Genomic DNA, 15,632 nt, shown 5'->3' on the forward strand with positions numbered 1-15,632 from the left:
CTTTGCCACCTCCACCTCCCGACTTCATCTCCAAATCATACATCACAGTTGATCCCAGGTATTTAAACCCATCTGCCCTCACAGCTGAAATCAAAAAATGTATAAAGTTTAACGCCAATTCTTCCCTCTTCAGTCTCAGTGCTCCCGCTCAGTAGGTACTGTTAATTGCAGAATTAGGAGGCTAATTAACCTTTTCACTGCAGCTCCTGGGACTTCTGGTCTCCTTTCCCAGAGGCTCTCCTTGTAATAGGAGCTTCATCATCCCATCAGATGTGTTTTTTCACTTGAAGAAATCTTCATTGCTCCTCAATGATGGCTGCGGTGCTCAAAGCGGGGACGTTGGGATATCGACAGTTTTTGCTCTTTTGTTGTAGTTATCGTAGCAAACTAAACCTTAAAGAAACGTCTTGGCCTCTGAATAATTTACTATATTTTTAGTTCCTGTCCAGTGGCTTCTATCACTGCATTGTCCATATATCCCATTGCTTCATCAGAGTTAATGTAGTCATCTTGGTTGCAACAGGATGAATATGTTTAAATGAATCAGCACCCCTTGAGTCATGCTAACTGTCAGAGTCCTCAAACCACAGGCACAGCAGGAGGAGTGGCTGGTTCTGCCCTACTTTGTTCCTGTTAAAAGGGTGTTTTTCCTCCCCACTGTCACAGAGTGCTTACTCATATGTGCTTGTTTGATTGTTGGGGTTTTCCTAAGGTGTCAAACATAAATCGGTCTGGTAAAGACTCCAGTTCAGACCACTGGACAGCTATCATAAACATGATGGAGTTTAATTTTTCCATGCATCTTAATGTTTTCCCCTCCCTTATGGAAATTCATGCATCAAAACTAATAGATAAACAATTAGATGACAGGATCCTTTCTGTTATTTTTTTTAACTACTGATTCTGATACTATCAAAATGTCTCTTTTTTTCATCCATAGTAACAAAACAAAACAAAAAAGATAAATAAATAAATTTAAAAAACAGGATGTTTCCTGTGAATTAAGAAAAATTTTGTTTTGTAATAACAGGGCAGACTGGAGAATGAGCTACCAGTGTTTTTTTTAGAAATGTAATTTCACACTTTTATTTCTTAAAATGTATGCCCAAAGAGAGACGCAAGAGATTTCTTACATTTATGTATTTATATTTAGATATGTTGTTGAAAGTGCTCTGCTTTCTCTAATACTAAGATCAAATGTGCAGTTAAACACCTTTATACTGACAGGAAAGGGCCAACTCAAAATCACAGAGGATGAATGTACAAAACTAATTGCTTGTGGTATTTTTACCTTCATCACAGATATTAAAGAACAGCCACTAACTTAATAAATAAAAACAAGCCATTTAGAACTAACTTATGCAGGGATTTGCTAACTCCTTAGCCCTTCTAATTACAAATTACCCCAAACCAGTGACTGTACAGGTCTGTGAGGGTCCATGGTTTTGTGGAAGGACTGCACACGTCACCTGCCTCATAATCCTGCCTGACCCTCAGAAAAGAAACCTGTTATAATGGCGCGGAGGGCTTTTTATATCCCAGCAACAACACGAACCCTTTGACAACACTACCAAATATTCTATTCATTTTAGTTAAAGTTTTTAATTAATAAAGAAATAAAGGTATATTAAATATGGTATAATACTGTAATTATATAAATAAATGCATTTTCTGTTAAAACGTCAGCCAATGGAATGTACTGGAAGCCTCGTACGACGCTTTAGCTTTGTTAACAAAGTCATTATTCATGCGAAAAGGTTGCCCACCAACTAAATGAATGAATGAATGAATGAATAAATAAATAAATAAATAAGTAAATAAAGTAAGTTTACCGTTGGCCTGCGCTCGGAAGTGTGCGACGAGTGATGTCATGCGGAGGGAGGAAACCGATCTCAACAGCTAAGATGGCGGAGGAGCAGCAAGAGTCATCACAGGGAGAGATGGAGGGTGAGAGAAACAGTTACACCAACAAATGTCAAGCAAAGTGCGCTGTCATTTCTCTTCTAAGCAAAGCTCTTATTCACACGAGCATCTGTAAAACGTTTCAGCCGTTACCTCCTCCGTGCTGAATCTGGCTGATGTGCAGCGGTGAGGGGCACAGAGGCCAGAGCTTCTGGGCTAACGTTAGCTAGCTGCCACTGCTACACAAAGAAAAAAAAAGCTTGTTTAGTTAATGTCAGGGCAGCAGTGAGTGACAGTTCCAGAGGTTTTGACTTTTGGAAATGCTTAAAACGTGTACTTAATATTAAAGAAAAGACGTCGTATTTTTAGTTTGTAAAACTGCGACTGTCGTCGTGGCTAAAATTTGTTTTGTTTTCGCACAAGTCGCGCTAGCCAAGTTTAGCTGACTGACGTTAGCTTGTAGGTTAACTTGTTTTCATGTTAAATGCTGACCAAGGGCTAAACGCGCTCTTGTTTGCTTATTGGTGTCGGCAGGTGATGAAAACGGAAAGGGGAAGTGTGTCTTTGTCAATTGATTTATTCCAGATTTTATTACATTTTGTTTACATGCAGCTGTCTGGCATTATAACGAAATCAGTGGTTTCGCCAGTGAGAAGGAAAACACCGAGCTAAAAGGGCTTTTTGACAAAAGACAAACCTTTAAAGCAAAACGACATGCAGGACCTGGTGCCGTTACTTTTATTAAGAAACTAGTTCCTTTCCTACACTGTATTACGGGTAATCAAGTTTATTTATTTATTTTTACATCCAAGATAATGTAGTCGCGTTTAATTGTGTTTGCTAAATCCAAGCTAGGCATTTTTAAAAATATCCTAGAATAACCAAGTAATATAAAGTTATTTTAGTTTTAGTCCCTGGCTTGTTTGGGTATTACATTGTCACAGAGCATTGCCGGTGCAATGCAGGTACACTGACAGTGTCACTAGGTCACATCTGCTTAAACACACCAATTGTAAAAGTGAATGCTGTCAGAGATGGCCCAAATAGGCTTGTTCTGAATCCCATCCAATACCGATACCTTAGCTTTGCTATCTGCTAATACTGACTAGCGATAGGATACCGGTTTTAAGTGAATAATCTATATCAATGTGAGCAAGACACTAGAAAGTATTCTTTTATGTTTCAGGAAACACTAGACTCAACTGAAAACATTTCCTAACTTTGAAAAAACTAAAAAGGAATGAATAAATTAATTAATTCTATAAAATTTTTGGTATTTGTTAGTGAAATAAAAGAAAACAGCCCTAGGATACACGTGGCAAAGTAAACACAGAGCAACACAGAAATGAATCGAATGGGCTGGCTCGTTATCACTGATAGCCGGTCCAGTTTTCACGGTTGGTATCTGATCAATATCCAATCCAAATATTGAATTTGTGCAACAGTTGTTTTCCTAGTAGCAAATGCTTGCATTTGCTACTAGGAAAACCTAATCAGTTTTTAAACATTAGAGTTTTCTCGGACTAGCATCTTTTGACGAAACATTAACACCTCCATACAGCTTGCACAGTTTGGGAAGATGGTTGTGCTTTGATACTGTAGATGTTTGTAGGGCAGTTTCAGTCTCAGTTTCAGAACTGTTACAGTGCTGTATATATACAGTGTCTGTATATAGCACCATAAATGCTACTACATTTATGGTATTGTAAATCTAAAGTACACAGCTTGCATCACTGGAACACTGCGGTTTCAAATAGTGCCTCTAGTCTGATGTGCAGTTAAAATCCCAATGCCACAGCTTCACCATCCTCCATGTCGGCCAGTATGTCATTTAAGTGCTACTCTACTCCTGAAGCCTCTTAAATATGTCACCCTTTTCTTACAGGAGTGAACTGCCTAGCATATGATGAGGCCATAATTGCTCAACAGGACCGGATTCAGCAGGAGGTAAGAAAGCCTTTAGTGTGGACAGCAAAAAGAAATAAAGATGACTTTGTGTTATTCTCGGGATCCGCATGAGCAAATTTCCACATTCCATTGTCTTTATTTATTTATTTTTTATTTGTTTTTTTTACAGTTACAACTTCAGAAATCTCAGATGACATGTGGACAGGGCTATAAAAGCATCATTTGCACTCTGAACACAAATGAGATGCATTTCTTTGAGACTCTATCTGTGCAGTAATTACACTGACCTTGACCTGTAACAGGCTTTATGTGCACAGCTGTGAGATTATGATTAGCATAAAAAGAAATGTCACTTATGCATAATCACTGATGTACTGTTTAATAAAAAGTCTAAAAACAAGTATTGAGATGGATTGCAATGACTAATTTGCAATTTTGTGTGTGTGGTTGTGCAGATAGCCAACAGTAACCCTTTAGTGTCAGACAGACAGGACCTGTCGGTACTGCAGAGCGAGTACGCTGAGGATGACACGGTTTATCAGCTCAAGATCAAGGTCAGTCAGAGCGCAGCGCCTCTCAGGTTACTGCAGCCACATGTCAATCCAAAGTTTCTCTGTTTAAATTCGCAAAAACTGTTTTGGATCTGGTCTTACAGATTTTTTAAAATTATTGTTATTACAGGACCTGCATAAAAAATACTCGTACATTCGCAAGACGCGACCAGATGGAAACTGTTTCTACAGAGCCTTTGGCTTTGCACATCTCGAGTCCCTGCTAGATGACAGCAAAGAACTTCAGAGGTGAGTGCCAGAGTGGTTACTGTGTGTGCTCTGCTGGCTGTTAGTGTCTACACTCAAATTCACACTTCATCATCATCTCAGACGATTTAAATGCGTTCTGCTGCTGTTCTGTCTGTTCATCAGATGTATGAGTGTGTGTGAGCAGTACACTGTGTTCTGGTTTCAATATTTTAAAATTCAGATAAGCACATAGGCGGCTGTAATATTTACACTTTTTACTTTTTAAATACACATTTTGTCTCATCAGGTTCAAAGCAGTTGCAGCTAAAAGTAAACTGGATCTGGTTAACGAAGGTTTCACTGAGTTTACTATTGAAGATTTTCACAATACTGTGAGTATTCTGGCAAACCTAAATGACTATTTTTGTGAAGTTGCTGCAAATGCAAATGGATGTCATCTAGTTAGATACTTTTGTTTTATTGTCTGTTTTTTTATTTTGCATTTTTGTTGTAGTAAATAAGCTTAAAAGAAGAGGTGTAAAACCCTCAACCTGACTGACAGCATATAATTTGTTATGTTGGTTAAGGTGCAAATGATTTTTCCTTATTGACTAGCCAATTTTAGATGGCCAGAGCACGTGTTTTGGCCAGTTAAATAGAAAGTTGGCAAGCTGAGGCCTGAGTACATGAGTCTAAATATGTAAATCTTGTTTTTCTTGCCAGTTCATGGACCTGATTGAACTATGTGAGAAACAGCCGAGCCTGCAGGAGCTGCTGAGCTCCTTCAATGACCAGAACGTATCAGACTATGTGGTGGTGTACCTGCGGTTGCTCACCTCAGGCTACTTGCAGCGACAGCATACCTTCTTTCAGCATTTCATAGAGGGTGGGCGCACTGTCAAGGAGTTCTGCCAGCAGGTGAAGGTTTTCCCTACGTAGATAATCATTTTCCTGCTTTTAAATTTAAATATAATGTACAAGAGTCAATGTACACTGTTTGCCATTCTGGTATAAAAAACACGTTTTATTGTCTGAAACTCGCACCTAATGTGCTTTTTCCTTCTCCTTTTCCAAGGAGGTAGAGCCAATGTCTAAAGAAAGTGACCACATTCACATCATCGCCTTAGCTCAGGCCTTGGACGTATCCATTCTGGTGGAGTACATGGATAGAGGAGAGGGAGGAACAGTCAATCACCACGTCTTTCCCGAAGGCGGAGATCCCCGCATCTTCCTCCTCTATAGACCTGGCCATTACGACATCTTGTACAAATAGCACTCCTGGCCACAGCCCATCTCATGAATCTCCTGCTGTGTGCCGCAGCAGCGCATTCAAGAAATCCTACCAGCAGCCATGCTGATGAAACATACATCTGTGTATGAGATTACACTCGTGTATTTGGAAAAAAAACGAAAAAGAGAGAGAAAATCACATTACTTGCCTCATTTGCCCTTCTTGCCCCAAACTCCCAAATTTACCTTCAGTCATGACAAAACGATTAAATTTAAAAAAAAAATCTTTGGAAATATAGAAGTGACTCCAACCATTTAGAGTTGTACAGGGTTTTTTTTTCTTTTGTGGTTGTAAATGTTATCTACTTGCTTTGTTTGTTTCTTTTCCTTTGTTACACTGCGTTTCATTGAGTTTTATTAAAGCAATTTACATCTTATTTCTTGTGTCAGTATGATTTTTGTTTTTCAGTTAAATAATGAAAGTTGAGAATAACGTTCTAAGTCTTTTTGTGTAAACAACACTGCACGTTGATGCATATTTGATGTCAGTACTGTGCTGCATCCATCTGTAGGAACCTGGTATAACCATACTTGAATTGAAAGCATTATTGCATTATTCCTGCAGGGAGAGGAGAAAGAAGAATATGGGACTATACAGTATGAAGTTGTATATGACCTACAAGAGAAAACGTACATGTTAAAAGGTTTTTGGTTTCCTAGAAAGAGTTTGATATGTAGTTTTCAATATACAGATGTCAGTGATGTACATGGACAGCTGCTTTTTGACAGGATGGTTAAGTGGGTGAATGTTGTTTACGCTTGTACTCACACACATGCGCAGTTCCGTCACTGCAGCATAACCGAACCAAAGATCGTCTATAACGTAGCAAATACTTTGCTCTTATGGACGTTGAGTCCTGTTGGTACCAAGAAAAAATACCAAAGTGAGAACTCTTACGTTAAAGGTTAGAGTGAAACTAAGGCAAAGATGTCTCCGTTTTTAAAGTCGTTTTTGTCCGGCAGAAGAGTTTTGGGGGCTTATTTGCGGTATCATTCTTCTCTAACTGGTATGTATAAACATGTTGTATTTTTTTAATATCAGGCTAGCCTGACTGAAACGTGTTAATGACATTTCATGCTACACGTGACTGCAGACTAAGCTAACTAGCTACAACACCTTAGCCATTCACAGAGACGAAGGTCTCTGCTGTAACGGGGGTGCAGGCTAGTGACGTATTCACTGAAAAAAGCAGTTGTACCACGAGGTAGTCCTATAGTACAGTCGGCTGCTAGTTTACACATTAAAGCCCATTAAAGGTCATCGCAGCTGTGTAGAAAGATGTGCTTTAAGTCTGTAATCGTAGCCGCAGTGTGTCTGCGCCCCCCCTCACTGTTATAGTTGGGGTGGGCAACACTTAGTCAAACACCTGTCAGTACAACATCATAAACTGCAGCTTCCGAAAAGCTGAACCAAACAGTAAAGCATGTTTATCACATGGATTTGACTGAAAGATTTTGTGCATCTTTACAACAATATCAGCAATGAATAAATGTATCTTATACACACTGCTGTTGTATAAACTTGGAAATCACATTAAAGTTGAGGGAACTTCCTCAAAAGAAACTATTAGTGTCTATTTAGAGAAAAGAGCTCAATCATGATCATGCTAAAATAACCGATGTTTTGTGTATTACTCATAACTCCTGTGTCTCATCTTTGTTTCACTGTAGCTGAACTGATTGAAAACATGGATAAGAAAGCAACCTGGGACCGCTTCTACACCGAGACCAGCAGCGGGAAAGCCACCTTCAAAAACTTTGAGTGGTTTTTTGGTTTCGATTCTGTCCGAGACTTCATCATGCCCCTCTTGCAAACTATGTCTCGCCCAGACGCTGCGCTCCACGTGGTGGATATGGGCTGTGGTACGTCAGCACTGGGACCCTCTATCTACAGGCACTCTCCCGTCTCCGTCCATGTCACTTGTGCTGACATTTCCCCCATAGCTGTGAAACTAATGCAGGAACACACTCAAGCTAAAGCCATTCAACCTCACAGCTGTTCTTCTCAAATTGAGTTTGTAGAGCTGGACTGCACACAGCTTGATAAACGCTTCAGTCCCAGTACTGTGGACCTTATAATTGACAAGGGGACCACTGATGCCTTGTTAAGGTCCAGGGAGGGGAAGCGAAATGCCAGCCTGGTCTTGAAGCAGTGTTTAAGGGTGTTGCGGAGTTCAGGGTCCTTGCTCCAGTTTTCTGATGAGGACCCTGACTCCAGGCTAATTTGGCTGGAGACGGCTGCACAGGATCCGGGAGTGATGACAGCAGATGTTGGGGTGCAGGAAGTTGGAGAGCTAAGGGGGATCCATTACTACTGCTACCAGGTGACCCCTCACCCTGCTCTATAACTGTAACTTTTTACTCCAATAAATAAATAAAATAATACAACACAATTGTCATTAATATAATTCTTTGTGTAATATCATCTCTGAACTGTAAATCAGTGTTTCATGTTTGAGTTGCATAGATTTGGAAGTCTCTCTCTTTCATTACTTGTCACACACTGCCATCTAGTGGCCAGCAGGCAGCCAGCATCCAGGATTTTAATCCCATCCAGCAGAACACAACACTGTGATACAATTTGCAAAGTAAATGTTCTCTATACTTGCATCACACATATGCCTCTTTTAGAGAAATATTTAAAAGACATGCAGAGTAGAGTAGAAACATTTCCAGGCCTGGAGACGGCAGTTTTAGGTACACGTTAGTAATGTTTAAAGCCCAGTAGTTTTGGGCGATCATATTATGGAAGTACTTCTATATATATCTAACTTATATATAAAGAGATAAGTAGGCAAAGTTGTTGTGATGTTGTGGCAGTGTGTTTTCCAGGTTGCGACCACAACGCTCATTTCCTCTTTGTAAACAAGAGTAGCTCAAGGTACAAAGTGCCAAAGTTACAGTGCGCTACAATAGGGAAGAAAGAAAAGGGAAGAAAAAACATCAGCTAGACACATTAATGGTGTCCAATCAAATTAATATTTTTTGGCAGTGATGGATCTCCCGCATTCAGATATTATTTCTGATTTATTAATTAATGTTACTCAGATTTATTTATGAGAAATATCTAAATAACTTGCAGCTTTACATAATGCATTACAAATGTCATTTGGTCATCGATTTTCTTCCACTTTTCCAAAGTTTTCCAGCTTTTTGGGAGGGTGGGTGGGTGGAAAAGGTGTCTCTCTAACACAAACACAACCGCTCACACCTATGGGCAAAACAACCTAACCCCACTGACCCGCATGCCTCTGTGGGAAGAAGCTGGAGTACTCACACACAGAGAGAAACGCCACAAAGAAATGATGATGAGGGATGCTTGTTGGGAGGTAACAGTGTGCCTAAATTGCAAATGCATTATGAATTTCAACCTGTCAGGCAGTAGTCCCGTGTATTTTCGAATCCTCCACCATCATACCAGTCTCCAAAAGACCGGACATGTCCACCTTAAACGACTTCAGGCCAGTGGGACTCACATCAATTGCCATGAAATGCCTCGAAAAACTGGTTCTCACACACATCAACCACATGGCCCAAGACACTGCCGATAGCCCTCAGTTTGTTTACCAACCCAGTCAATCAGTGGATGACGCGGTGTAGCAATACCCTTACACCACGCTCTGCAACATCTGGAAAGTAGCAGAATGTATGCCAATAGATTTATTTCTCGATTTGTCCAGTTTTGTTGTGGAAGGTGTGAGGTTAAAATATTCATTTGAAGCCTTCTTGAAGTGGGAATGACAAAAAGCTTCTTCAGCTTCAGGATCTTCTTTGGTGTGATACTCCTGAACTTTGCCAACATGCCACCCCCTGGGGCATACCAGTGGCCTTTAATCTTTGCGTTGTTAGTCTGTGAGTATTGATTATTGCCACACTCCTACTGCTGTTTGTACAGATCAGTGAAAAAAGTATCAGGAACAAAGTATCAGGCTCGACTTTTCTGAATTTGTTTTTATTTTCTTATGACATAAATGTTAAAACACGAATTTAACCAATAAACTGTTGTGGGAAAATATTAAAAAAGAGAAACAGTGTGATTAAAAATAGATTTTAGAGGAAACGCTGCTCAATCTGATGAATGTAAAATATGTATGAAAATACTCTGATTAAATATTAGCATGAATTTTAACCAAATGAAGCTTGTTTATGAATGGCAGCAACGCACTTCAGTGACTCATCATCATCATCATTGTCACCACCATTTGTAAAATCATTTTTTAAACAAGCTGAGAAATGTTACTGGCTCGTCTTCATCCCCCTGCTCAGCATTCATGCAGAAAAATGGCGGGTTGAGTTTTTGGGGATCGACTAATCCAATGACATTGTTATAGAAGCTGAAAAACAGAAAAAAAATGAAGCAAAATGAATCAGAGGATGCCAACAGTTTTCTTCAACCAGGATCACAGATTCTCGGAGACTTTAGAGTGTGAGAAAAAGGCATCTCCCTACTGAGGGACCCAGTTTAGTGTTTACTGGCAAATATTAAGGGAAAAAACGCAACGTGACAAATAGTTTTGGAAACATGCATGAAAGTTCTAGAACAATATTAAAAGCCTTCTGCCCACTGACCTGTTGACCACCCAGTCACCGCTGCTGGTGTGGTACAGAGTACTGACGGGGATGCATCCAAACTGGGTGACAGTGGTAAAGTACTTGGCTGCAGAAACAAGAAGTGAATCACATGGGAGCCGAGGCAGCGCAACCAGACAAGCAGGTTTGTTTGTGATCAACACAAGCTTATGTAAGAGAATTTCACGTGTTACAAACTAACACATGACTTTGCAATTTTTCGCTTTGATTTCCTCTTATTGTACCTGATCCCGTCTTCATCTTCTGCTCCCCGTACCAACTGTTGACCAGGACTCCCTGTCCAGGACCAGAGGAGGCGCCTAACACAAACTGGCCCATCAGGGTGGCATTTCTCGGAACTGCCAGCGGGTGGAAGTCAGGGCTCAGATGCTGCTTAGTGCATGTGCGGTTCTTGTTGTTTATTTTGTACATAACACCCTAGAGGACAGGGCACCATTACACAGTCATTTATGGTATCCAGGATAAACTTGAATGCAAATATTACTGCTGTGCCGTCGCTACCTCTCTGTACAGTAGAAGCACGTCAAGGTGGTAGGTCTTATTGTCATAGAGTCCAAACTGTCTGAAGCGGATGCGCTCTCCCAGTCCATCATAGATGTACTTGGAGAATGCCAGCAGCTTCTGATTTCCAGTGGACTTTCAAACAGAGGCAAATGTTCGTCATTGCAGATTACTTCTCACAGATTACTCTGAATAACTAACAACTGCATTAAGTATCAGTTGTTATTGCAACACTGAAATGAGACTTACCACAGACAGGCTTCCGCTCATCAGTGGCGGGTATCCTGTGAAAATTAAAGAAGGATTTTGGAGGATTTACACTACAGATGTGCTACATTGCTAACTTGGTCATTCTACACTGAAGCAAAAACAAATCGTCACCATCAGTTCTGATGCTAAAGCAAGAGAACTGCTGCATTTGGAGACATCTGAAGAAAGAGGACTTTCTTCAGATGTCTGCGTACTCACTGCAATGCCGTGGTCTCTGAGCGAGACAGCCCACGGACAGGCACACAAGCAGGACGAGGACCTTCATGCTGTTCGATCGCAGATCTGAATGTTTTCCTCTGCAACAGCTGCTCATACGATACTGCTTCAAAAAGATCACTTCCTTAAAAAACAAGCAGGTGATACTCCCATTCTGTTTTCTCTGCCAAGTTTTTTGTTTGTCATTTCTCAATACACCAGTCATGTGAGAATAAAAGTCAAGGGGAATGTCTTTTAATAGTAGAATAGTGTGTGAATGTGAGAGTGAATGAATAGTGGCATTGTAAAGCGCTTTGGGTGCCCTGAAAAGCGCTATATAAATCCAATCCATTATTATTATTATTATTATTATAAACTGCGGTTCAGCTGTTTTGACACCTAACTAACAAACCAAGGGGAGGAGCTAGAAGGCTGACTGAAGAGAGAGTCTTAGGATAGACTGCATGTAGATACAATGTAAAAAAGGCAGCTTTTGTAACCTTAACCACTCCCACCTTACAAACTACTTTAATAAGCTAGAAACTATGTCTGCTGGTAAACGTGACTAGTGTCACCTCTCTGGTGAACCCATCCAGAAAACAAAGAACAACTGGAAACCAGCAAGGTGGGCATTAAACAAAGATTTTTGATCCTCCAGGACTTTTTTTTTCTCTTGAAACCATTAGGTCACATTAATATGTTGTTTTTTTTTGTGTCAATAGACAGATTTTGAGAATACATCCTTCTTTACCTTTTCTTATGAAACAAGAAATGCACCGCATGCATTCATGTGTTACATTTGTATTGATGAACACAACATGTGGCCACAACACAGTGTTAGAAAATGGGAAGTAAGACAAGCAAATATGACCTGTTACAAAACTAAAAAAACAAAAACAAACAAAAAACACAAACAAAACCAGATGATTTGTCGAACCGCTTTATCATTTTCTGCATGCCAAAAAGAATGCAAAGTTCATCCCGGTTAGAGATACACAGAAAGAACAATGAGGCCAAACTTGTCCTCCATGTTTCAAACGGGAATACGGGGGAGACAGCATATTACATGCAATTACATGCCATTCATTTTTATTTATATAATGCCAATTTACAACATTGGTGATCTCAGTGCACTGCGTAAGGTAAAAACCCGCCGAAGCCTTCACTGCAGCTTAAAGAACAAGCTGGTGAAATCTTCAGGCTGCTCTCCATTCGCCGTCATCTCTGTTGGGCAGAAGTCGGGGGGGTTGAGCTGACCGGGGTCAGAAATCCCAATGACGTTGTTGAAGAAGCTGGTGAGCACAAAGAAAACGACACAGCTTTTACTTGGATGCACGCAAACGTATTTCATTCTACATTTTTCACACTATAGACTTGAGAGGAAACGAACCCTGTCACCACCCATCCATACTCTTTTGTCTGGGACATACTGTTGACTGGAATGCATCCGAATTCAGTGAAGGTGGTCAGGTACCTTCCTGGAAGGACAGACATGAAATGTGTCCATAAACAGAGTGCAGATAAACAGTCAGGATGACAGTTCTGAACATTAGATGCCAACTCACCTGTGTTTCCAGGAAGATTTCCAGTCCAGGTGTTGACCAGGAGTCCTTCGCCGGGTCCAGATGAGCTGCCCAGGACAGCTTGGCCCACCAGAGTTGCATTTATTGGGATTTCCATAGGATGGAAGTCTGCCTTCAGAGGCTTTTTCTTGCATGTATGAGCTTTGTCGTCGATCTCATACATGGCAGCCTGGTGCATGAGTTGTGGGGTAAGAATGAGAATTTCTTTTGCTGTTACATACAATATGATTCAGTCTAAAGAAGATGGTTATTTCAGTAACTTCTGTTTGCTGAAGATGGAAATAACAATCAAAACCTAGCACAGAAATAACATACATGGGTGCTCGCACCCAAAATTATGCCATAATATCTATTCTAATCCAGAGAAAGATGTGCTAACCTTAAACTAATTAAATATGCTGTCATTGTCAGGTTTGTTTGTTTTAAAAAAAAATATGGTCTGCTTTTTATTGCGTCAGTTGCACATGCTTACAAGTTCCCATTATATTCCATTAAAACGTTAAGGAAAGAAAATACTTTCTTATAACATGTTGTGTTGTTGGCCTCATGCGTCTCCACTTCAGTAGAATCATATCAGCAGTGATTTGCACACTAAAACAAATATTTGAGACGTTCTTGTGTTTGCTTTGGTCACCTCTTTGAAGAGCAGCAGGACGTCATAGGTGAATGACGTGTTCTGGTAGTTCCCCAGCTCCATGAGCCGGATCCTTTGTCCCCATGCATCGTACAGGTATTTGGCATAAACCCACAGCTTTTCATTCTGTGTGGACTGGAGAAACAGAATGCAAGATTGTTGACATCTTTCTCGTTCACACAGAATATGAATGACAATTAAATGTGGTTGCACGTTTGGTTCAAGTACAACTTTCATTTTCTTTGTTTGCTTTCCACACTGTCAGACATGCCTCACATGCTCGCTCGCCATAAACATCAATCTGGACCTTGACCTGAGCACTGAAATGTCTGGACTTGTATCTCAACACCACCAGACGACCTCATTCCTAACTCTGATGCACTGGCTGACACACTTTTATTCTTTTTTAAATGCTTTTTACCCAGTGTTCACCCAAACATTAAACAATGGGTCATATTTTATGTTTCAATCAAACATTGCTAATGCACAACAACAACAGAGGCTCTTTTCTCCCTCATAATTAATAGCAATAGCAAAAGTTTTAAGTACACAAAGCATAAACTCACAACAGTGAGGGCTCCAGTCAGAAGGGGAGGGCTTTCTGTGTGAAATAAGAGAAAACAGAATTATTTATTAATATTTACAAGTCAGCAAGAGAAAACAGCAACGAGAAACCAACAGTGAGCTAGCACTGTAACCACAACAGAGCTCGTCTCCGATTTCCTTTTTTACTTACTGCATGGGTGAGGTTTCTCTGCCAGGCAGCCTGCCAGCACGCACGCTAACACCACAAAGAGTTTCATCTTTGAGGAATCCGCAGACTTTTTCACAGGTAGTTGCGAAGTCTCTGTTGCTCTAGAGGAGCCGCACTTCCTTATATATGCTGACAGATGACCAGACAGGCCTAGATGCTTCCGGGTTTTATTTTCAACCAACGTCTTAGGGCTCAAGTTCAGATTCGGGTGTCGTCAGGGTGAGGTTGCAGTGTAAGCCCATAAAAGGAAATGTCTTTGTACATTAAAAGCTGGTTAATGTTTTCCAAGGGCAAGAGACTCGTACAGCAGAGTGTACAGTGTAGACTGTAAATGCTTACAATTGTACAAATTCTGCAACCAACGTGAAACATAACCCCATTATGACCACCTGCCTAATATTGTGTGATGCACTCTGTATCCTGACATCTTTCTATCAGAACCACATTTAATCTGAGCTACGGCAGCTCGTCCCCACGTTTTATCAGTGAGCCTTGGCTGTCCATGACCGAGTGTCTGGTTCACCACTGTTCTTCATGGACCACTTTTCATAGATACCCACACCGGCCACCGCAGATTGAGAACATCCCACAAGAGCTGCAGTGTTTGGAAATGTTCTGACTCAGTCTCCAAACAGTCACAGTTTGGCGCTCGTCAAACTCACGCTAATCGTTACGCTTGCAGTTTTTCGTGCTTCTAACACACCTTTGAGGGCAAAATGTTGATCCCTAACATCACTAACGGCTGCCACGATGAAGAGACCATCGGTGTTATTCTTCTATCTGTAGGTGCTTATAATGTTATGCCAACTCTATTCACACAGTGCACTTACAGTGAGGACAAACTTAAAAAATACACCGCTTTCAAGTCTAATATTCATAACAGCGCTTAGTGACACTATGTCATACTGCGCACAGTGGGCCAAGGGTAAAGCATGCTGTGTTTACAAAAGAGGGCAGCTCATAAAGCCCGAACAGGATTTTGGCCGAATGGGGACGGGTTAACATGTGCTCACGAATGACATCACTGTCATGTGACTGTAGAGGTGTGTGACTGCTGTCAGCAGACCTAACCACCTGACAGCTTTAGATAAACTTACAAACCTACTATTTTAAAATGCATTAACTACATATATAAGCCTATACAAAACTTATAGTTATGCTATACAAGAAGGCGTTTCTAATATTGCAGTTAATTTCAACAGCCCCCCCCCCCCCCCCCCCCCCCACACACACACACACACATCCTTTGCAAGTTATGCTATGTG

The 15,632-nt window shown here is 40.6% G+C and overlaps 4 protein-coding genes across 4 annotated transcripts; 2 read left to right on the forward strand and 2 right to left on the reverse strand.

Moving 5' to 3' along the window:
* The first annotated feature begins 1,837 nt into the window (after positions 1 to 1,837).
* On the forward strand, positions 1,838 to 6,217 carry otub1b (OTU deubiquitinase, ubiquitin aldehyde binding 1b). The gene is made up of 7 exons (XM_006802598.3): positions 1,838 to 1,947; positions 3,788 to 3,849; positions 4,266 to 4,364; positions 4,492 to 4,610; positions 4,858 to 4,942; positions 5,274 to 5,468; positions 5,626 to 6,217. The coding sequence occupies exons 1-7, from the start codon at positions 1,866 to 1,868 to the stop codon at positions 5,821 to 5,823; spliced, it is 840 nt and encodes a 279-aa protein (XP_006802661.1). The 5' UTR covers positions 1,838 to 1,865; the 3' UTR covers positions 5,824 to 6,217.
* A 439-nt stretch (positions 6,218 to 6,656) lies between these two features.
* On the forward strand, positions 6,657 to 8,223 carry cskmt (citrate synthase lysine methyltransferase). Its single transcript, XM_006802597.3, has 2 exons — positions 6,657 to 6,847; positions 7,512 to 8,223. Exons 1-2 carry the CDS (start codon positions 6,769 to 6,771, stop codon positions 8,186 to 8,188), a joined length of 756 nt encoding a protein of 251 aa, XP_006802660.1. The 5' UTR covers positions 6,657 to 6,768; the 3' UTR covers positions 8,189 to 8,223.
* A 1,543-nt stretch (positions 8,224 to 9,766) lies between these two features.
* LOC102787399 (ependymin-like) lies at positions 9,767 to 11,647 on the reverse strand. The gene is made up of 6 exons (XM_087837740.1): positions 11,400 to 11,647; positions 11,181 to 11,215; positions 10,932 to 11,066; positions 10,655 to 10,847; positions 10,410 to 10,497; positions 9,767 to 10,174 (listed from the first exon to the last, which is right to left on the reverse strand). The coding sequence occupies exons 1-6, from the start codon at positions 11,620 to 11,622 to the stop codon at positions 10,051 to 10,053; spliced, it is 798 nt and encodes a 265-aa protein (XP_087693866.1). The 5' UTR covers positions 11,623 to 11,647; the 3' UTR covers positions 9,767 to 10,050.
* Positions 11,648 to 12,322: 675 nt separating this feature from the next.
* LOC102779586 (ependymin-like) lies at positions 12,323 to 14,614 on the reverse strand. Its single transcript, XM_006802596.3, has 6 exons — positions 14,350 to 14,614; positions 14,180 to 14,214; positions 13,614 to 13,748; positions 12,962 to 13,148; positions 12,787 to 12,874; positions 12,323 to 12,688 (listed from the first exon to the last, which is right to left on the reverse strand). Exons 1-6 carry the CDS (start codon positions 14,414 to 14,416, stop codon positions 12,559 to 12,561), a joined length of 642 nt encoding a protein of 213 aa, XP_006802659.2. The 5' UTR covers positions 14,417 to 14,614; the 3' UTR covers positions 12,323 to 12,558.
* Positions 14,615 to 15,632: the final 1,018 nt, after the last annotated feature.

The sequence above is a fragment of the Neolamprologus brichardi genome, chromosome 3 (assembly GCF_056152115.1).
Source record: "Neolamprologus brichardi isolate AB-2024 chromosome 3, ASM5615211v1, whole genome shotgun sequence".
Lineage (NCBI taxonomy): Eukaryota > Metazoa > Chordata > Actinopteri > Cichliformes > Cichlidae > Neolamprologus > Neolamprologus brichardi.

Coding starts and splice junctions, on each gene's coding strand:
- otub1b (XM_006802598.3), top strand. CDS start 1,866: ATGTCATGCGGAGGGAGGAAACCGATCTCAACAGCTAAGATGGCGGAG. Junction 4,365..4,491: donor TTTATCAGCTCAAGATCAAG/GTCAGTCAGAGC, acceptor TTGTTATTACAG/GACCTGCATAAAAAATACTC. Junction 4,943..5,273: donor TTGAAGATTTTCACAATACT/GTGAGTATTCTG, acceptor TTTTCTTGCCAG/TTCATGGACCTGATTGAACT.
- cskmt (XM_006802597.3), top strand. CDS start 6,769: ATGTCTCCGTTTTTAAAGTCGTTTTTGTCCGGCAGAAGAGTTTTGGGG. Junction 6,848..7,511: donor GTATCATTCTTCTCTAACTG/GTATGTATAAAC, acceptor GTTTCACTGTAG/CTGAACTGATTGAAAACATG.
- LOC102787399 (XM_087837740.1), bottom strand. CDS start 11,622: ATGACTGGTGTATTGAGAAATGACAAACAAAAAACTTGGCAGAGAAAA. Junction 11,216..11,399: donor TCAGAGACCACGGCATTGCA/GTGAGTACGCAG, acceptor TAATTTTCACAG/GATACCCGCCACTGATGAGC. Junction 11,067..11,180: donor TGAGCGGAAGCCTGTCTGTG/GTAAGTCTCATT, acceptor TCTGTTTGAAAG/TCCACTGGAAATCAGAAGCT.
- LOC102779586 (XM_006802596.3), bottom strand. CDS start 14,416: ATGAAACTCTTTGTGGTGTTAGCGTGCGTGCTGGCAGGCTGCCTGGCA. Junction 13,149..13,613: donor TCCTGCTGCTCTTCAAAGAG/GTGACCAAAGCA, acceptor CTCATGCACCAG/GCTGCCATGTATGAGATCGA. Junction 12,875..12,961: donor AAATCTTCCTGGAAACACAG/GTGAGTTGGCAT, acceptor CTGTCCTTCCAG/GAAGGTACCTGACCACCTTC.